The sequence below is a fragment of the Osmia bicornis genome, unplaced genomic scaffold (assembly GCF_907164935.1).
Source record: "Osmia bicornis bicornis unplaced genomic scaffold, iOsmBic2.1, whole genome shotgun sequence".
NCBI lineage: Eukaryota > Metazoa > Arthropoda > Insecta > Hymenoptera > Megachilidae > Osmia > Osmia bicornis.
In genome coordinates, this window is record NW_025791135.1 from 118649 (window position 1) to 140959 (window position 22311).

A 22311-nucleotide genomic window follows, 5' to 3' on the forward strand; every position below is an offset into this window, starting at 1 on the left:
GTCGGACACCCTTTATTCCTTCTGGCGAGGGTCCTGCCGTCCTCTTAACTCTTTTAAGGATTTCAGAAAAGGATGTTCCTGCCTCGAATCTGATCGCAATAGCTTGCGGTTTTATGCGTTTACGTTTTATCGTCCCTTTCATGTTATTTTTATCGTTTACCGGGGTACCAAAGGAAGGGGTATCCGGGACAAGGTTTGGAGTTCCCGGCATCGGTCTCTTCTTCCTTCTCTTTACGAGCTCCCATTCGACCGCTCTAGAATCTCTATTTCCTTCTACTTCCGTTATGCCTGTGTTAACAGTCTCAACTCTCCTAATACGAGGTCCAAGGGAGGCGGGGGCCTCTACCCTCTTAGTCTTTTTCCCCTCTTTCGCCAAAACAGGGGAGATCTCCTTCCTCTTATTTCCGGTATTCAGGGGTAACGGAGGGAACTCCATTCCGGGTGAGGTCTGCGTTTCCTTGGCGACGCCCCTTCCTAGTCCTTCTTTGCCTACTTCATCCTTAGCTCTTTCGGATTGTACTACCTTTCTTCTTAGCCTTTTGTCCGCTTTCCGGGCGACGCTCAATTGGTCCATTACATCCGCCATTTTTCCGACACAGGTGTCCATCTTCTGGATTGCTGTCGTGGCCGATGGTCTTAATACCTTCTTATCAATATTCAGGACAATTGTACTAACTTCCACTAAGGTACGTACCAGACTATTCATCGTACTTATGAACAGATCAATTTTTTCCTCCACCACACTTTCATGCTCCATATTTACGGGGGTCGTTTCTATCAACGAGTCATCTATAGTATAGGTCGATATATCATCCAGTTCATCCATGAGCGTCTTGTCCAACTCTTCCGGTGGCTGCATACTTCGGATCTCACCAGATCCCCCAAAAGTCTCCTTCTTCAGTCGACTAGAAAACCATGTTTCCACGTCAGTAGCCGATCTCAAGTTTTTAGATTTTTCAGGTTTTTCAGGTTTTTCACCAGACATCAATTTTTGCACAGTGGCCTGGTGCTCCACCTCCTGTGCGCCACAGTCATCGGATGACGACCCGGGAAGGCCTGCTGGCTCACCTCCTTTCGGGCCGGTACTGAGGGTTCCGACTCCCCCTGCACCGTAAGTATTTACTCGTTTCTTTTTGTTGTCCATTGTTAATTAAATTAATTTTAGAATTTGTCCATAGGAATCGCCAAGTTGTCGTAGATAAATTCCCGTCCAAAACGTCGCGACAGTCGCCGGAGAAACCATCCCGGAGAAAAAACAGTGTCGTGTTTGAATTACCACCTCACGCCCAAAAATGTGAGTAAGGAATAGAAGAGAAAAGAAAAAAGAGTGGAAAGGGAAAGAGAGAAAAGAGAAGAAAAAGGAAGAAAAAGAGAAGGGAAACGGGAAAGAAAAAGGGAAAGAAGAAGAAAGAAAAGGAAGAGAGAGAAGAAGGGAAAGAAAAGAAGAAAGGGGGAGAAAGGAAGAGCGTATATATTCCTCAATTCCCACTTGCAAGTCGTGATTCTTATATTTTCTTTCGTCGGTCTGGTCCATCACTCAAGGTGTTATACTCCGGTGTTTGGTCCGCGGGAGCTATTTTATTTCACTCCTACCCTCCACGCACTCCGAAGAGTACGTGGCGAGCCTTCCCCTATCCGCCACCTGGGGACGCGCCACGTCGGGGTATCACCTCCCCGCCTATCCTGGACAACCAGGTAGGTTCGTGGAACCTAACCCTAACCTAACCTAACCCAACCTAACCTAACCTAACCTAACCTAACCTAAACCTAACCTAACCTAACCTAACCCTAACCCTTTTTTTTTTTTTTTTGCGGGGAGGGGGAAAATGCATTTAGGCACACCAGGAGGAGGTGTGAACCCCCCTGGTAGTGTGGGACTCTCGGTCTATACCGCCTACCCACTAAAAACCCCCTCCCCGACTTTCCTGTTTCATTTTGAGACAGGATGAAGCCGGGACCGCCTTTCGGCACTACTTCAGCCCATCCCTATTGTCTCTCACCATTGTAACTTTACGGTGTCCCTTTTCTTCACCTAATTGTTTCTCCCTTTTCTGTTCTTCTTTCTGTCCTTAGTTATTGTTATTGTTATTGTTATTGTTTTCAGTATTATTATTTTATTTTATTACACTAGCTATTGTTTGCTTTATGCTATATCTTGTTTCCTTATCCGTTTCACTTGCTTGTTTTATTATTGCACATGTCCATCTAGTATTTATTACTATATTACACTAGCTATTGTTTGCTTTATGTTATATCTTGTTTCCTTATCCGTTTCACTTGCTTGTTTTATTATTGCACATGTCCATCTAGTATTTTATCCTTTTGGTTCTCTTGCTTCAGACCCATTCATTTTATACACATGCCTATCTATATACCGTGTATTCTATGCTTAGTAAAGTGTCATGGCGTATAGCCTTCCTACTTTATATTATATCTGTCAACCAGTTTTATTTCTTCTTCATTCCAAGTTTATCTACCCGGGGTTTTCTAATTTTGTATTACCTAGATCTCATAACAATCTTTGGGATCAATACAACCTAATATTATACTACCTCAGTCACCTTAATATGTATATTAATTATTTTACTCTTTTCAGGTTAATCATCATGGTTTGTTTGATTTTTTGGTCGTATCCCATCCTAGAAGCAGACTATAGCTATTTTTCCCGCATTAAGGTAAACCTACTTAGTTCTCTGTCTAAAGATTTATCCCTTTTATTGTTAGTTTCTCTTTACTATAATCTCTGTACTTCCTTCAGTCTTTGTAAACTGTAGGTACGTATTGCATTCTTTGTTGTTCTGTGTTAGTTTCATATCTAATTGTAGTGATGGTTTAACCTTACTAATTACTCTATTTTTTCAGCTCATAACCCTTCGCCGTGGGCCGACCTGCCTCCTATATCAATTGTCTACGCCGTGCCTTAGGATACCCCATCCGGTTTTGCTCCCCAAGGTAAGCGTCTATACTTCCATATTGTGTTTATTCCATGAGTTAATTACCTTTCAATTATTTCTGTCTCCCTATATCCTTCACACTTCAGACCGCCAGGCGTTCCTTTTTTATTAGTACGCCTGCATCCTTTATTGGTTTATGCTGCATTGCACGTTGTCATATATATCTATTGTCCACTAATTAAAAAGCCCTCTGTTCTATCTCATTTATATTAGTACATATAGTTCAATAATAATACTGATAATAAATAAGTAAATAGATAAATACATAAATAGTTAAATAAATAAAACATACAAATACATACACAACTAAATTAAATAGAACAAGACGGTCCACATGGATAAAAATGACTAGATATAGTAGTATATTAAGTAATATATAGGTAAAATATAGGTAAATGACTAGATATATATCACAATTTCGCAGTTCACTTATTTGGTTTATACATAGAATAAATTCCAGAAAATCGTCGCGACTGGTGGGTCAGTCGTCTCGATTTTTCCATATTTTGTCGGCATTTCCTTATTCATGCCTCGGATTTATAAATTTTATTGTTAATAGTCGCCTATTTATTATACTTAATAATTCATTTTTCTTTTCTTTTAGGATCGCCATCAAGAGGAATTCCCCGGTCTGTACCCATATTCATGGTAGATTTATCCCCTTCTCAGCAGGACAAACCGTACCCTCCACCCCTGGTGTCTGTCAAGCAACACTGTTTCCCTTCTGTTCCTTATTCTTTTTCTATATTACTTTCTTTGCTCGCTTACTCTTCCTATTTTTGTTTTTGTTTTCCTTTTCTTTTGTTATTTCCATTTTGTCTTGACTTCTCTTTTCTGATTTCCTCTCTGTAGTCCTTCTCCCATTTCTCTTTTGTTTTTAGGCAGTCTTCGCAGAATTTCCTAATTTGCGCGTTCGCTTTTTCCTTCTTTAGAAGTACTGTGAAAGTTTCCACATCCCATCTGTCTGGTTTTATGCTTCTCTGCAATTCTGTTCTTTCTGCCTCCCATCTGGGGCACTGGAAAAGCGTGTGTTCTACGTCGTCCATCGGATTTTCGCAGAACCAGCATTCAGGTGTTTCCTCTTTTTTAATTTTATTTAGATAGCTTCCGAAGCATCCGTGTCCAGTAAGGGCCTGAACTAGATGGTAATTTAATGTCGGGATTTTCCCCTTATTCCATTTGGTAATTTCTGGAATTATTTTATTAGTCCACCTGCCTTTCTCGATTCTTTGCCATTCTTCTTGCCACCGTTCTTTTGTAGTTTCGCGTTCCTCTTCTTTAATCCTTTTTATCATTTTATTTCTCGTTTCCACAGTTTTAGGTTCTATTTTTTCTTCTTCTTCTAGTTTCCTCATTCTATGGAAAATTCTCTCATTTTCCATGGCTACCATATCCCATGGTATCTGTCCTGTAATCACACACAGTACCTCCGTGGAGACTGTTTTGTATGCCTTGCATAGTCGGTTTAGGGGTAGTCTTTGCGTGCCCCTCAGTAAGTTTATGTTCATTTTATACTTAAGGGCCCTCGCCCATATCGGGGCTCCATACATTATTACAGATTTTACCACATTGTAGTACAGCATTCTCGCTTTGGCCCCTGCTCCCTTTGTGTTTTTCATCAGTATGCTCAATTGTACTGCGTATTTGCTAGACCTGTCTGTGGCTGACCTTATGTGTTGTTTAAATACTTGGTTGCACTCAAAGATTACCCCCAAGTATCTAGCCATGTTGCAGACTGGAATCTGGCTATCCCCTATTTTTACTACTATTCCTTCGGGATTTTTTCTTCCTGTTAGTAGTATAGATTCCGATTTATGTGCGGCTAATTCCAGACCTTCGTTTTCATACCATCTGATGAGGTCCTTCATGGTCTCATTTGCAATTTCTTTCATTATTTCCAGATTTTTTTCAATAATGATAATCCCTATATCGTCCGCGAAGGCCACTAAGTACACGTCCTTTCGTAATTTTATTTTCAGTAGCCCATCGTAGACCAGATTCCACATGAATGGTCCTATGATGGACCCTTGCGGGACTCCTCCGAATACTTGTATTTTTTCTTTTCCATTTTTCGTGTTTATTATCAACCATCTATTATTTAGGTAGGATTTTATAAGCCCCACTATCTTCCGAGGGAACTTTCTTTTTACCATTTCTCTCACTATGCTCTTCCATTTTAAAGAGTTGAACGCATTTTTAACGTCTAGCAAAATTAGTAAACAATGTCTTCCCTCTTTTTTCGCGTTGTCCCAGTGTTGCATGACTTCCCCCATGGCGTGGACGGTCCCAAGTCCTTTCCTGAAACCGTATTGTTGTGCCGATAGGTCATTTCCTTTTATGGCTTCATGCAGTCTATTTTTTATTATCTGTTCAAATATTTTTGTGATATTTGACGCGATACACAGCGGCCTAAAGTCTGAAGGATTTATTTTATTAATATCCCCCCCTTCACTTGATGACTTACCTTTGGGGAGCAGAACCAGTCTAGTGGTCTTCCACTCCTCCGGCCAGTATCCCCTGTCCATACATTTATTTAGTAGGGTTTTCCAAAATTGAGTAGCTCCCATCCCTATCTCCTTGGCTGCTTTGGCCGTTATCCCGTCTGGTCCTGGTGCCTTTTTGACTGCCATTTTTTTACAGGCCGCCATTATTTCCCCTTCTGTAATTTCTTCGTCCTCCCCCTCTATTACGTTATTCCTCTCACCTATTTCTATTTCGTTTACATTCCCTCCCTCTGACTTATTTATACTACTATCCCTCCCTGATTTCTCTATATCATTTAACATAAAAAGTCCTCCGATTACTTCTTTCGTCTGCTCGAGATCTAATTTAATTGGGGGTGTACTCTTCCTAATTTTTTTCATTACCGATTTGTACGGCTTACCCCAGACATCCCTATCTACGGTTTCTAGTAATTTGTCCCATGCCTCCTTCTTTGCGTTTCTCACTTCCCTATTTAATTCCCTCTTAGCCTGCCTATACTCATTTTCTGCTGTGTCTAGTTCCCCCTTTGCTTTTTTCCTTCTTAGTCTCGTTACCTTTCTCCGCATTTTTTTGGATTTCTCCCTGAAATTTCGAAGTTCAGGTTTCCACCAGTGTACCGGGTTTCTTCTGAGGTTTTTCTTTTTTTCACTCATACAGGAGTTCCCTATTTCATATATTTCATGTAAGGTGTTTTTGATGTCGATTACACTGTCCCCAATTTTATGTTCCGTGTTTTCCTTATTTCCGTACTTTTCTAGGAAAGTTTGTATGTACTTCTTTTCGTCAAGAGTAAGTTCTCTCCCCTCATTATTAACGTTGTTTTTTCTTTCAGGTTTTCCAATATTGATTTCGTGATACAGGTACTGGTGATCCGAGCCCGTAAATTCGGTAAGTACCATACTGGTTTTCACCTTGTTGACTAGATTTACACTCGTTATTAGAATATCTATTTTCGATCCCGTTCCTCTAGTGCATGTATTTCCCCCTTCTGAGAATATGTAAGATAGGTTTTCACCCATCATGAATTCTAACACGTTTCTTCCTCTAGGGTTCCATACGCTGCTGCCCCATAGTGGGGATTTGGCATTGAGGTCGCCGGCCAGCACAATACCGGACCATTCTTTGGATCTTATTATAGTGGTGATTTCGTCTAATCTATTTTCTACCGTCTCCTCATCTATGTTCGGAGATATATAGCTACTTATTATTAGTGTATCGTTGTAGCTTATTGCTATCATTCCTATTGCTTGTTTCAGAACTTTTATATTATATCCCTTTTCTGTGCCTTTATTTGTTATCCAGATAGCCGCATCACCCTTTTTGTCATTGAACCAGTTTTCTCTACTTTTATTTTGTTCTGTTATCATAACGATATCTGGGTTAATTCTATTTGCTGTTTCCTCGAGCAGATCCTGTGCTAGTCTACACTTGTTCAGATTTATTTGTAATATCTGAATATTGAATTTTATTGTTTTCTATTTTTTCCCCCGATTGCCTCTTTGTATAGGGCACATTTTAGTGAGCCTGCAATATGGTTAAGCTCTGTCTCTTTTCCTCCTTTAGCTTCACAGATTCTGCACCTCGCTTTTTCCGTTTTGCATTCCGACATTGTGTGTCCGTTTCCGCCACATCTCCTGCATATAGTGGTTCCATCAGGTACTTCCGCGCATCTGGCTGCCACGTGTCCCAAGTTGTGGCACTTAAAGCAACGCATCACGGTGGGTAATTGTCTGATCCTACAATAGACCCACCCAATCTTTACCTTGTCTTCTTGCAGGTTGCTCATCAGTTCGCCTGGGCCTTCCACGATTGCCGCTTGAGTTCCCATATAGGCTTTCCTGAGATTTTTGCAGATTAGGTCCTCTACCTTGACGTTTGCTTCCTTTGCTACGCTCTCAAGGACTTCCTTCTTTTCTACTGCTGGGTCTATATCCTGTATCTCTATTGTGATTTTTGGTTTAAGCCTCCTTATTTCTGCTCTATCTCCCATAACCACCTTTGCTTTTTCGTGGAAGTCTGTACTATCAGTTTTGTTTTCAAATTCCACTAGTATATCCCCAGTCCTAGTGTTGGCGAAATTCCCCACGTCTACGCCGAACGGCGAAGTTGGCAACGAAAATACTTCGTTGGTGCGTCGTTACCGATAGCGGCAGCACCTCTCGGGCCCACTTTGTCCACGCGGTCCCCTCTCCACGCGGACCCGGCACGATCGACGCCATGATCGATTCTTGTTCTTCTTGCACGATCGCTCAACGTGTCAACACGTGTCACGCTGTCCTCGCCGATCATTACAAGCATATAGTTTTGCTGCCCACGCGACGCGTATTACTTCAGCCCACGCTTTACTCGTGTTATTGTTAGATTCATAACGATACTCAGTCCACGCGTGTGCTTTTGTAGTGTAAAATATCTTGTGTAAATAATTGTACAAACGCTGACCACGCATCAATTGTACATACATTTTGTAAATACCTTTGTGTTCAAATATAACCAATTGTGACCGTTACGCTGGTGTGTGTTATTTCTGAACTCGCTGACCACGCTAAACACGCAAACACATATCTGTCTGATTCTTTTCACCCCTTTCACGTCTGCTCCCATCCCTTGTCTTAGCTCTCTTGTCACGTCTGCATATGTTCTCTCTTTGCTTACGCTTATTGTAATTGCTTCATTTTTTTTGTTGGTATCATAGCTCTTTGCTTGTGGTTTTCCTTGGTTTTTTCAATCTCTCCTGTATTTATTATCAGTCTATCTCTTTCTTTATTCTCGTCTTTCCTTCTTTTTGATTTTACTGTCTCCCATTCCGAGTCGGAAGATACCCCTTCACCGTTCCTGATAATCTGGACTCTTTTGATGGTAGGCAGCACTCTGCCTTCTTTGTTATGCACCCTAGTCTTTTTAGTCATCGACTCCATTTCTGGGGGTGTTATGTTTTTTCTTTTTTGGATGTTGTTTATTATTTCTTCTCTTTCTCCTAGTTTATCTAAGCGTTTATTTAAGTTGTTCATGTTATCCATTATCCATTTTGTTTTCGCCTCTTCTACTTTTTCCCTTTCTGCCTGCTTGTCTTTTTCTTCTCTGTAGACTTGTGCGGCTATCATTACTAGGTCCCTTACGTTGTCTAATTCTTTATTCATTTCCCTACTCGTTTTAAGCGCAGTCGGGTTCGCATTTCTTACCCTTTCTAGATAGTTTAGGACTGTATCATTTTGCGATTTGAGCATACTTAGAATTTGCTCGATCCCCATAAGAGTGGTGTCCACTCCCCCTAACTTGCTTCCCAGTCCCGGTCCTCCTGTATCTTCGTTACCCAACTCCGTCTCGGGCTGTCCTTGGTATAGGAGTTCGGTTCGGGGGAGTTCGGTTCGGGTCGTCGTAGGAGGCGGACGTGCGGTGGAGTTGCTCCGGAAATCGGGAGTGATTAAAGTGGAGTAAATGTGAAGTGAGGTGAAATAAAACACACCAAACCACTGTTTTTTGTATATTATTTTATTATGTATTTTATTTTAATAACCAATTACGAAAAAAACAACGAAAGGGCGGAAACAAAGGGTTATCACTCCAACACGGAAGGGTTACTAGCTGAACTCGAAAGGGTACACTAAACCAACACAAGAAATCACGTAGCATTACACAGACCAAGTAAAAAATTAGAAAAGGGTGAAATTAAAATAGGATGTGATGACATAAATGAGAGGAGATTGATCGCAAATCGTGGAAAGACAGCAAATAGCTAACATAGTGATGAAAAAACTGACAGCCGTAATGGCGGTGACGGTTATGAACACACAAAATAGGCGATGATAGTTTAAAAATACACAAACGAGGAAAACTAAGAAAATCAAAAATAGTCAGTAGGGGGATGAACAGATACAAGGAAGGGAAACACTGATGCGGACTAACTTGAATCTACCACAAAAATGAAAAAGGAATTAAAAGGGTAATGGCGGAGGCGCAGCGAACACGTGGCTCAACAAACGTAGCAAACTAGTTAAACACACAAACAAAGATCACGGGTATACACAACACACAAGACAATCCACACAACACCAGGCAAAATAGACTATAAAAAGGAAATGCAGAAATCACAAGGTAAGTGGAAAAACTGCTAAATTAAATTAAATTAACAAAAATAACAGACGAGAAATTACACGATGAGAGTGACACGTGAGGAAACACCAAGAAGAAGGAAGTAGGGGGCGCAAGTGGGTTTAGTAAACGCAATTGAAATGCGCAGACAAAATTACAATGAAGTATATAGGCCCTCAGGCACCCGCTACCAACGAGGAAAAATAAAATAAAATAAAATAAGTAGTTAGTTATGATAGGAAATTCTAGAAAACGCTGAAAACTAGAGGGGATGTGTAAAATAAATCGAGAGGTTAATTCAGAGTAAAATAGCAGTAAAAATAACCAAGATAGAAAATAAAAGAAAACAGGGCACTCCAAATATAGATGATATATACACCAGTGGTAGGAGACGCATGCGTAGACAGCAGGATACAAACTGCGCAGGTACGGAAGTGAGGAAGGTGCGACACGAGTACTGTGGCGCCGCCGTCACTACAGTACAGTAGGGCTACGAAATTGTGGACCCTCACTGGAAATACTACTATAGTGGGAACGGAATAAAGACCCATTTTATATGAAGATCCAAGGATATAATTGCAAAGAAACTAACACAAAACAATAAGGCCTATAGCCTGAAGTAACAGGAAAAAGGGGAAGGGACTAATATAAAATCAAAAATTGATATAGACAAAATAAAACTAAAACACAGCGACAGAGTATAAAACCAAAATAGTATAATGAGATCAAAATAAGGATACAGCAGATTATATATAGACTCTGACCCGAACACCGAACTCCTCGTTTTCTTCTAAGGAGTCCTAGCTTAAGGTGTGAGGTACCGTGCCGAGAAGCTCGTGGCTACAGGGACCAAAATTGTGTAGTCACGAACGGTCCCTCGGGGGTACCTGCCGCCCCCCCCCCCGAGTAATCAAGGCTTACCTGCGCAAGGCGGCTCTGCGTAGGTGGACCCCAAATTCCGACCACACTCGTGGGACCAAATAATGAATAACCTAAAAACAAACAAACAAATAAAAGTACAAACTGGATTGGAAAATAAGGATATGAAAATAGGCAAGGATAAGGCAACGAATAGGAATATGGAACAACACACAACCGAGGAAACGTGCTGGATTAGCACGGAAAATGAATTGAGAAAGAAGCAAGTAGGTTCAAGTGAGAAACCGAAACTGAATGAGAAAGGGCAAAGCGACCCAAGCCAAATTTTCAGGCCGACGCGGACACTATCTAGAAGTCCAGCGCGAATAAGCCTGGACATGGCGATGGTGGAGGTAGAGTTAACGGGGGATGAAGAAGAAAATGTCTTTGAAGAGGAAGGAACCTAACCCTAAGCCTAACCTAACCTAACCCTGACCTAACCCTAACCTAACCCTGACCTAACCCTAACCTTTTTTTTTTTTTTTTACGAGGAGGCAAAAATGCGTTTATGCAGACCGGGCAAGATGTTGTGTGCCCGGTACTGTGGGACTCCCACGCATGGTCTACCCACTAAAAAACCCACCTCGATTTCCCCTTCTGGGAGCCTTGACCCATCATACACCACCCCCGGAACCGCTCTGACCATTAAGGTCCTTAGCAATACTACAGGGGCGGGCGGCTCTGCATAGGCTACGAAATTCTTTGTCTACACGACCGTCCATATACTGGCGGCGCTACGGGCTTGCACACGAACGCGCGATCTACTTCGTGGGCGTTTCCGCCACTCCTGCCAGTCTAGTCTAACTGCCATGCGGCGTACATAACATCTGCGCCCCTCTATCTGTAGGCTAATATGCCTCCGCATACAACCAGGGCACCGATAAAATCACAGGTGAGACAGAGCCCACCGGTCCTCATGTAAATACAAGTAAAATGGTCGCAAGTTTTGCGTCGTCAAAATAATAAAATAAATAAAACCCAGTCAGACAGTAAAAAAGAAAACAATAAATATGTGTGGATCAATTAGATAAATAAATAAATAAATTAGACAACACTAGCACATAGAATGGCGTGTAAAGGGCGCCTAGACAAAGTCATCTGTTTTTTCTTTTTTTCCTCTTCCCTTTTCCTTTCTTTTTCTTTTTCCGATGTCCCCTCCTATTTCTTCCTTGGCCACTCCCCTGGGCGTATCTAACCGCCCTCTCCTCCTCTTCTTTCCTCCTCTCATAGTCTTCTTTCTCTCTGAGGGAGTTTCTGATGAAAGCCATCACCCTATCTCTCTTGGTCGCATCCCTTATCAGACGAATAAGGCTCTCGGCACAAAAGACCACGCCTATATCCGTCCCGAGGGCCCGCCTCTCCTCACTCCATCGTGCACAGCGGAACAGGAAATGATCGGGGCCATCCTCCTCCCCTGGGCAAAACCAGCAGTTTGCCTGGGCCTGTTTTCCTATCTTTTTTAGATAAGTCCCAAAACATCCGTGCCCCGTGATCGTCTGAGTGAGATGGAAATTTAGGTACTTCGGCCCCCATTCTATCCATTCCCTAAGACGGGGAATTAACTTGAAGGTCCACCTCCCTGTGTTAGATTCCTCCCATCTTCGTTGCCACGTCTCAAGGGTGGTTGCCCGGGCCTCTTTCTTGATGTTTCCAGCCATCTCTGCCGTGATCTGTCCCGCCACTTTCTTCTTGTAATAAATATTCTCCCTTTCCCTAATGAGGAGATCGATTGGTATCTGCCCCGTAATAATGCATAGCGCATCGGCAGAAACCGTGCGATACGCTTGTGCCACCCTCAGCAAAGCCGTTCGTTGCGTACTAATGAGGAGCTGGCTATTCAGTCTCATCTCTAGGCCTGAGGCCCATAAAGGGGCCGCGTAGAGTATCACCGACTCTACAACTTTATAATATAGCCGCCTGGCTGGGTTTCCCGCCCCACCCAGGTTTGGCATAAGTTGGGCTAGCACATTAGCATATTTCAGGGCCTTACTACATGCGGCCTCCACATGCGCCCTGAATCCTCTATTCATTTCGACAGTCAGCCCAAGATAACGCGCCGCACGCGCCGTCGTCACCCCCACACCACTACACATGATTGTCAGGCCATCGGCCACCTTACGCCCAGTAAGAAGTATAGCCTCCGTTTTTTGGGGTGCAAGGCTCAGTCCCTCTGACACATACCATTCATTAAGGTCTTCTATCGTTTTCTCAGCCAATTCCACAATCCTTCTGAGGTTTTCGTCGATGATGACGACCCCAATGTCGTCTGCGTATCCGATTAAGCAAACATCTCTTCGCAGCCGTAGCCTTAGAAGCCCATCATACACTAAATTCTTGGAATTTAAACTTGGAAACGAAAACTTGGAATTTGAGCACCTCCTCTACTGTCTCGTAATTTATCCACCGTTCCTCCAAGTAGCTGCGGATGAAGTTTATCAGAACTCGGGGGAAGCCCCGCTCCACCATACATCTCAGAATACTCTCCCACCTTACCGTATTAAAGGCGTTTTTCACGTCCAATAGTACCAGCAAACAGTGGCGGCCATCTCTGCGTGCTGTTTCCCAGAGTCTCTTAAGCTCGTCCATAGCATCCAGCGTCGACCTGCCCCTCCTTAAACCGTACTGGTTATCCGCTAGATCATGCTTCTCCAACTCATTTAGGATTTTTGCCTTCACAACCTGTTCCAGGAGTTTGGCCAGGTACGAAATTATCGACAACGGACGATAAGCCCTCTCTCCGGCGTTCTGCGCCTTTCCTTTGGGGAGCAGGACCAATCAGCCCGTCTTCCACGGTATGGGCCAATACCCTTTGTTATAGCAGGTCGTAAAGATGTGGGCCAACCATCTAGACGCCCCTAGGGCAAATTTCTTTGCTACTGCCAAGGATAACCTGTCCGGTCCTGGAGCCTTCTTGGCGGACATTTTCCTGGCCAGACTGTACACTTCCTCCGGAGTAATAACTACGGGTCTATCCGGTGTCCTCGTAGTGCCTAGAGAGGGGGGGGGGGCATCCATCCTCGGGGTGTCCGCCTCCACCACAGGTAAGTATGACGGTAAGTGTACACCCACCCCCTCCTCCCTATCATTTGAATCACCCTGTACTAATCCTCTTTCTCTATTTTCAGGTTCTACCCTCAGGCCCTGACCAGCATGTAAATGTAGCTCACCTCCACCGGTTTCTACATTATGTTCCGCCCTCTCTCTCCCGAGTAGGGGGGCCTCAGGGGGCGCCAGAATGAACATCTTTCTCACCACGGAGTCAACCTCTTCGGGGCTCAGAACATCCGGCTTCGATATCTTCCCCTTCAACTTTCTCATCACAATTTTATAGGGGCGACCCCAGGCGCATCCATCGATCTCATTCAATAGCTCGTTATATCTTGCTTTCTTCGTGCGCCTTACCTCCCTGTTCATTTCCTTCTTCGCCGTCTTAAAAGCCGCGTGTGCCATTTCGATTTCCTCCGGATTTCCCCTGGCTCTCGCCCTCGTGTACTTTCTCCTCCTCTTAATTACTTCTTTTCTTTTTTCAGCGATTTCCGCCGTCCACCAATATGTAGGCTTATGCTTTCCCTTAAAAGCACTCCTATATGACGTGTGCTTGTTTATCATCCTATCTATGTCTGTGATAAACTTATCCACCTCCCGGGTGGTATAGGTCTTTGGCCTCCCTATGATCTTCTCATCCCCATACTTGTCTAGGAGGTCCGCAAGTAGGGCATCCTCATTCACTTTACCTCTCCCCAAATCGAAAGGGTTCTTTCTCTCTTCTCCAGCATCTGTCCCTCCTCTAAAAATATGTAAAATATACTTATGGTCAGAGGCAGTAAAATCTTCTCTGACCACCGATTTATCCCAAAAATTGAGGGCAAGGTCATTTCCCAGGAGTATGTCGACAACCGAGCCTCCCCCTCTGTCGCAGGTCGCACCTCCTTCCGCAGTAATTGGGCGGAGCCCAAGACTCGCGCCCAATTGGGCGACAGCCCAACCCCTTGCGCACCACGTAGGGGCGCCCCATAGCGGAGATTTGGCATTAAAATCCCCCATCACAAGGATTTTATCCATGGCCCTTCTCAGCCCACGTACGAAGTGCTCTAGCTCCGAGAGCTGGTTATCCGTTTCTTCTTTGTTCACGTTAGGGGAGATATAAACACTAACGATCCCCACTCCATTATAATTTATTCCCACGAAGCCTTTACCATTTCCCATAATCGAGGCTTTTCTGCACTTTTTTAAGCCTTCGCCGGTAATGAATATCGCCGCTCTGCCCGTAGCGTCACCGAACCAGTTATCTGGAATGGTGTATGGTTCCGATACAACCACCACATCTGCCTCAAGCTCCACTGCACTGACCAGTAGGAGGTCGTGAGCTAGCCTGCAGTGGTTGACATTTACTTGGAGAACATTCATATTAAATGCGCCTTTTGTTACTTATCGCCTCCTTGTACTTTGGACAGCGCACGGAAGCCGCCACGTGCCCCACCAGCTCAGCAGGGAGGCCAGCAGCAACGCACAACCTACACCTTGGCTCATTCACGCACGCCCTCATCTGGTGTCCCACTTCACCACACTTTCTACATAAACCCTCCGTTTCCTTTACTGCTTTACAGTTTATCGCTATATGACCTATAGCATGACATTTAAAACATCTCATCAATCGTGGGATTTCCCTGGCCGTGACAGCCGTCCATCCGATCAGTAACCTCCTACCACCTAGAAGTCGGCTCATATCCGCAGCTGGGCCCTCTACCACCGCAACCTTGCTCATGCGTGGGTCCGTTCGAAGAACCTTGACCCTCACGCCTTTCGCTTCGTGGCCCAGTACCGCCTTAATGGCCTCCCACACATCCTCTTTCTCGACCGACGGATCAATACCTCGGATTTCTACGTCCATGAGGGTCTGTAGACGTGTGACCTCTACTTCCGGCCCAAGTTTGCCATCCAGGTCCCTCTTCAAACCCTCCAGGTCAGCCCCAGGCGCAAACTCTATTAAGAGGTTGCCCGCCCTGGTTTGCTTGACCCCTCTTACACCTTCAGGCACCTTTCCCGCAGCGCCCTTCACCCTCTTAAGAACATTAGCAAAGGATGTGTCCTTTCCGAATCGTACGGCAATCGCCTGCGGTCTAATATTCTTCCTGGGCGTACCTTTACCCCTCCTCTCCACCGTGCTCGCAGGCCTCCTTCCTACTCCTTCCTCCTCTCTATCCCCCCCGTCACTGGGACTGCCCATTGATCCCCTCCTTCTCCTCTTGCCTCTGACTTCCTTCCATTCAGCTTCTTCACCCCTATGCATACCTTCCTGGTTGCTACCCTGATCTTCCTCAATCGCCGTACTGTCCCTACATGTCCCCTCACGATTTACCAAGAACCTAGTTCTTTTCCCATCCTTCTCCGTAGGGGGAGTGACCTCTTTTCTCTTCTGCTGTCTGCCAGTTGGGAGAGGAGGGAAGTCACTCCTCACCACCCAATCAGTTTGAGTACTAATTGTCTTCTTCTTTGCTACAGATATCTGGCCTGCATCAGGATCAACAATCTTCTCGGTCGCTCTCTTCAGGTAGGAAGTCCTATGCTTCTTTCTTACCTCATGTTCCGTGTGGGCTTCCCTTAGGCCTGCAACCACCGTAATAACCTCACGAAGATGCTCCTTCATGGAGATATACGTGCTCTTGAGTGCAGCTTCCACACCACCCTCCTTTTTCAATATTAAATTATCAAAGACCATATTATGGTCATTGATAACATTCAGCACCTTTTCCATAACGCCCAGACTGGCGTCCACCTGTTCCTCCAGAGTCATGATCTCTCTTCTCTGCCCCTGAGGAATATCGTCTCCTGTTCTTTTCCGTGTGTCCTTTTTCCCTACGTCACTGTCGCTCTCTTCCTCGTCTCCCGTGAGGTCCACGGATTCCAGTCTCCCGAAAGGGAACCTTGTCGCCTCGCTCTTTGATTTGGCCAGACTGGGTGGTGTCCTGCTGAGCCTCGGCCTTCTCACAAAGGCGCCACTTAACGCCATTTCTCCCAGGTTGAGACCCGGGACTTCGCCAGTCGCCGTTACCTGTACGGGGGCCTGGCGGTCTGCCACCCGTACTGTGTAGTCGTCAGTTGACGACGCGGGGGAGCCTACACACAAACTACCCGCCGCGCCGGTACTGGGGGATCTGCACCGTAAACCTTTTTCTTTTTTACGTCGTGGTCCATTTTGTTTAAAGTTTTAGTGGAAAAGTCCATTAATCGTTGCCAAGTCGTCATAATATAAACCGTCCGTCACCAAATCCTTTACCAGAATCGCATACCAAGAACAATCCATGTCATCATCATGTAGCCAGAAGAGCGCAAAGTCGTAGACACCCAAGGTGTTTGGTCCGCGGGAGCTATATTATTTCGCTCCTACCCTCCATGCACTCCGAAAAGTGCAAGGCGGGCGTTCCCCTATCCGCCACCTGGGGACGCGCCACGTCGGGGTATCACCTCCCCGCCTATCCTGGACAACCAGGTAGGTTCGTGGGACCTAACCCTAACCTAACCTAACCTAACCTAACCTAACCTTTTTTTTTTTTTTTTTTTGGAGTTGATGGAAGAGGAAAATGCCTTTACGCACGCGCGGGCTACCCTCTGTTCGCACTATTCGGCTAGAGAGGACCCGGGCAGTGTGGGACTCGTATCCCCTGAAGGGGGGCCTGGCGCCCATTGGTGGGGGCAAACCCAAAGAGGCAACCCAGAAGGGGCAACCTGATAGCCCTACCCTAAATGGTGGGCTCAAAAGATAGGGTCACAGCCCGGAAGGGGCGACCCGGCGGTACCCAGAAGGGGCGTCCGCGGCCTGATACACTACCCACTAAAAACCCCTCCCCTGACGTAGGCCGCCGGAACCGTTTCATCCTTTGAGGATATCCCACATGAACACAGCGATAGCCGCAACGGCGCTTCGGCTCCCTAGCTTTCATGACGCTTTCGTCCACCCTCAATCCGCCATGCGCATATCAAGCTATAAGGGATTGAGGATCCACGCCGTTACACCTCCGATCAAGCGGTAGGACATTTCAACCTGTACGGTAAGACACAGGATTTTTCTTCGACTACGACCAGGAACCGGAGGAACTTCCCGCTCAACGGGTGATCGCGCCATGTCTTCGCCTGCCTAGCTCTTGCCAGGACAGGGGTTCCTCTTCGACCACGGCCAGGACCGGGACATCTTGCCTCCCGTTGACCGCGCCATGTCTTGGTCCACCTTGTAGGATGCTGAAGATGTGCATTATCCCTGAGGTCATCTCTCCCACCTGACCTTCCACGAGGACAGGCCTTTTTCTTCAGCAACGGTCGGCACCGAGGGGATATCCTCAAGGATCACACCATCCCGGCGTGACCACGCCACCTCTTCGCCTGCCTAGCATTTTGCCAGGACAGGGGTTCCTCTTCGACCACGGCCAGGACCGGGACATCTTGCCTTCCGTTGACCGTGCCGTGTCTTGGTCCACCTTGTAGGATGCTGAAGATGTGCATTATCCCTGAGGTCATCTCTCCCACCTGACCTTCCACGAGGACAGGCCATTTTTCTTCAGCGACGATCGGCACCGGGGGGACATCCTCAAGGATCGCACCATCCCGGCGTGACCGCGCCACCTCTTCTAAGGCTGCAATCCTCGATGACCTGTTCCACGCACACTCGCACACACTCGCGCATTCTCACAAGATCTCAAGCACACAAAATAAATAATTAAGTATATTAATAAATAAACGAAAACTCACCCGTGTTCTGCATCACCCCTTCAGAGCGTCCTCTTCCCACTGCTGCGCCCCAACCACGACTGTCCTTGTCCTCTTCGCCGTCTTCCATCTTCACGCCCCCCTTTTAGTCGCCTCTTACGACAGGCAGGGGTTACCGTGGCTGTATTCTAAACCCCCCAGCCACAGGGGTGACCCTAACCTAACCTAACCCAACCTAACCTAACCTAACCTAACCTAACCTAACCTTTTTTTTTTTACGTGGAGGAAATCTTCGAAAGACGCCCCCAGCCCCCCTGGGGAAGAGCCGAGGGTAGTGCCGGATTTTTACCGGCTAAAACCACCACGGTGACCTGCACAGGGCTGTGGTAAGGGCCCCGGGACCACTAACGAGAAACACCGGGACCCCCCCGCCCTTGGCGCATAGCGCCCCATCTCGGGGGAGGATCTAACCTTTGACCCTCCCCCTAAGTGGCTGCTCCACCAACGTCAGGGGCCACACCTGACGCCGGCCACTCCTCGGGCCGCGTGCAATGGCGACCGGGGCCCCAGCCCCGGCCACCTGCGGCTCAGCGACACCAAATGGGAGCCGCTAGATCTGTGATGGGGGGAGAGCGCAAGTCCCTCCCCCATCCAATCCCCCTGGGGGAGGTCGGAGCCCCCCCCCCCACTACATCTGCCCTGGGGAGCAGCCAAAACTCCCCCCCAACCTATCACCCTGGGGGAGGCCGAAGCCTCCCCCCACTACATCTACTTTGGGGGGAAGCCCAAGCCCCCCCCCCTGATCTTGTTAGGGGCGGCGGGCAGAAGTATCAAGGCCCACCGCCCCGTCCTCCTCAGCTCACTGTGCCGTCGGGGGGCCTCCCCCCCGCCAGAAAATCGTGGCGCAGGCCTCCGCCTCGTACTTGAAAGGTACGAGAAAGGTATCGCCGCTGCGTGGGAGATCGTGCGGTATCCCCTCACGACCCTGATGGCCATCCTCCTTTCCACTCGCTGCAGCACAGTTTGGCTGCGGCGAGACGCCATCAGGGCCTCAGCCCATATGGGCGAGCCATATAGGGCCACGCTCCGCACGATCCCCGTGTAAAGGCGGCGAACCTTCTCGCTCGGCCCCCCGATACTGGGCAGCACCCGCCCAAGAGCGATTGCTACCATGTCTAATCGGGGGGCAAGGCGGTCGAAATGCCTTTCGAAGTGCCAGTGGCTGTCCAGGTGGAGGCCAAGATACTTGAACCCTTCACCCACCTGGACCCTGGTGTCACCTACCCGGATCCAAGACTGGGGCGGCGGTGCAACCCCACGCCGAGGCGAGTAAAATCACATCGCCTCGGTCTTGTGGGGCGCTATCTGTAGCCCCAGCATCTGGATCGCCGCTGCGACGGCAGCCACGCCAACCTCCGCTAGACGACTGGTCCTGCCCCAGTCCCGGTCGGTGGCAAACATGTGGGTGTCGTCTGCAAAACACGTAATGCTTACACCGTCCGGGACCACGACCCGCAAAGCTGGGTTGTACCCCACATTCCACACTGGGGGCCCCAAACGGGACCCCTCATCGACGTCCCTCCGATAGACATGTCCGTCCCGGCCCACATACTCGATGAATCTATCCCGTAGGTAGTCTCCGATTATCCTTCTCAGTACTGGGGGCACTACATGTTCAGCGAGTGCCCCCATTATCACCCCATGGGGTAGGGTGTTAAAGGCGTTCACTATGTCGAGTGAAACGCCCACCGCCACCCCACCCCGGGACGTGGCCGAGTCGCATTGGGAGCGCAGCGAGTCGAGCGCGTCGATGGTGCTGCGCCCCCGTCTAAAACCGTACTGCGACCCGGCCAGATCAGGTCCTACCCGGGATAGGTGCTCGGCGAGGCGGTCAGCTATAACGCTTTCTAAAAGCTTCCCGATCTCGTCGAGCAAAACTATGGGCCGGTACGCGGAGGGACTCTCCGCGGGCCGTCCTTCCTTTCTTAGCAGGACCAGTCGTCCATCCTTCCATGCGGAGGGAAATACACCCTCCTTAAGACAGGCGCTGAAGAGGCGTCTCAATCGCGGTCCAAGGACGCGCAGGGCCAATACCCAGGCCCGGCCGGGGTCGCCGTCGGGGCCCGGAGCGGTGTTTCGAGCCCCCATGCGCCTAACGGCCTCGGCCAGCTCCCGCTCTGTGACCCCCATGTCGTCGGTCCATTCCACTTGGACCGGCGGGGGCCAGGGGTGGCTACCGTCGTCACGAGGAAACAACGTGTCCACCACCTGGCCCAAGAACTGGGGGTCTAGGCTCTCCGTCACTGGGGGCGCCCAGGGCCTTAGTTTGCCCATTGCCCACATATAAGGGCGCCCCCACGGATCGGCATCAAGAGAGCCGAGGAGCTCCTGCCATGCCCGGGACTTGGCCTCCCTGATGGCCAGCTGCAGAGCTACCACTAATACACGGTAGCACCCGTACAGCTCTTCCTCCCCCGCTGGGTCGCGGTTTCTTCTCCGACGGGCCCTTTGCGACTGGCGTCGGGCGACGTTGCAGTTCTGCCGAAGTAGGCGGCCCGTCTGGGGAGGCATTTGGCCCGGGGCATGGCGACGTCACAGATCGCCTTCATCGTGCCCCGGAACCATTTTACCTCCTCCCCTGAATCCGCGACTGGACCGACCGGTTGCTCCGGCCAGGTCATAGCGAGGGCTGCGGCCATCAGCGCGTCCCTGTCAAGCCTCTTCAGCGCCAATCTCAGCGGCGGGCGACGTTCGGGGGTGGAGAATCCGAGGCGGATGTAGCGATGGTCGCTAAGCGTCTCCGCCTCCTCCACCACCCTCCAACTCTGCACCATGCGTGCAGCCGAGGGAGTCGCGAACGATAGGTCAACTATCGACTCCCCCCGAGCGCGCACGCAGGTGCTGACCGAGCCCCGGTTCAGCAGCCGGAGCTCGAATTCCGCCGCCCACTCGAGTACCGCCTCACCCCTCGCGTCAGTCCTCGGGGACCCCCACGATTGGGCATGGGAGTTGAAATCCCCGAGGGCGAGTGCCGGTCGGGGGTAGCAACAGGAGACTACATCTCCCACCCTACCTAAACACTCTTCGAACGCCGTGAGGGACCAACTGGGCGGGCAGTAGACGCCCACCACCGCGGTATCGCACCAGAGCACCGCCACAAACCCCCGCCCCCGTTCTATTAGCGTAGGGGGCCGGGCAAAGGCGGTGCCAATCACTGCCACGGAGCCGCCGTCATCCCCGAACCAGTCGTGTCTGTCCGGAACTCGATACGGCTCCGCGGCCCCAGCCAGCGCTATTTTCCACTCGGCCAGGTGATGCAGAAGAAGATCTTGCGCCCTGGCCGAGTGGTTCAGGTTGCCCTGTATTATGGGCCCTTCGGGCCTCATTGCTTTTTGGAGGGAGAGACCGCCTCCACGGCCTTACCTCCTTTTGGTGTGGCGGACCTGCCACCCCTCTTCTTCTTAGGCGCAGCAGCCTTAGTTGGCTGCTGCTGCGCCTGTTGCGGGGGTGCTAGTCCCCCCTGGACGGCGCCCTTCTCCTTATTGGGCCTCCGGGACTTGGGGGCGCACGACTTCGCCCCCAACCGGTGCCCCGCGTTTCGCACCAAGTCGGTGCACAAGGGGCACCGCGGGGAGGCGCTGCATGTGGCGGCCTTATGGTCCGACTCGCCGCAAACATAGCAGCGATCGGACCGATCCACCACGCACGTGCACCGCTGCCTCGCATGGCCTTTTTCGAGGCAGCGGAAACACTGCAAAGGCCGCGCCGGCAGCGCCTCGACCCTGGCTGACGACCAGCCAACCAGGATCCTCCCGGAGGCAGCTATTTTTTTAAGCGCCGTCAGGGGCATTTTGCCCAGACAGTGCCTAGCCGCGCCGGGGAGATTCTGATCTCCCCGACCTTTAGATCGGCTGGGGCACAACCCCCCACAGCGGCCAAGGCTGCCGCAACCTCCACTGGGGTCACCGAGTCATCGAGGCCCGAAATCCTCATCTCGCCCATATTCATGGGGCGAGACACCCGGACCTCGGTGCCCTCGAACACCGCCTGAAGGCGACCGGCTAGCGCAGCCGCCCTCTCGGTGCGCTCCTCGCCCGGTATTTCGAGTACCAGGCCGCCAGTAACCGCCCGGCGGGGTCGAATCTCCGTTATTCCAATGGTCCGG

At 48.7% G+C, this 22311-nt stretch overlaps 2 protein-coding genes across 2 annotated transcripts; both read right to left on the bottom strand.

Moving 5' to 3' along the window:
* Nucleotides 1-6953: 6953 nt before the first annotated feature.
* LOC114882187 lies at nucleotides 6954-14852 on the bottom strand. The gene is made up of 5 exons (XM_046289559.1): nucleotides 13323-14852; nucleotides 12939-13124; nucleotides 10449-10519; nucleotides 7190-7459; nucleotides 6954-7137 (listed from the first exon to the last, which is right to left on the bottom strand). The coding sequence occupies exons 1-5, from the start codon at nucleotides 14850-14852 to the stop codon at nucleotides 6954-6956; spliced, it is 2241 nt and encodes a 746-aa protein (XP_046145515.1).
* Nucleotides 14853-20584: 5732 nt separating this feature from the next.
* On the bottom strand, nucleotides 20585-21532 carry LOC123988814. The gene has a single exon (XM_046289560.1). The coding sequence runs from the start codon at nucleotides 21530-21532 to the stop codon at nucleotides 20585-20587; it is 948 nt and encodes a 315-aa protein (XP_046145516.1).
* Between the last annotated feature and the right edge of the window lie 779 nt (nucleotides 21533-22311).

Excerpts from the sequence above, each read along its gene's own strand:
- LOC114882187 (XM_046289559.1), bottom strand. The coding sequence starts at position 14,852 with ATGAATGTTCTCCAAGTAAATGTCAACCACTGCAGGCTAGCTCACGAC. Across the intron at positions 7,460-10,448 it reads CGCAGAGCCGCCTTGCGCAG|TACAGACTTCCACGAAAAAG; the intron begins GTAAGCCTTGAT and ends CAAAACTGATAG. Across the intron at positions 7,138-7,189 it reads GAAGACAAGGTAAAGATTGG|TGCCACAACTTGGGACACGT; the intron begins GTGGGTCTATTG and ends CGTTGCTTTAAG.
- LOC123988814 (XM_046289560.1), bottom strand. The coding sequence starts at position 21,532 with ATGAGGCCCGAAGGGCCCATAATACAGGGCAACCTGAACCACTCGGCC.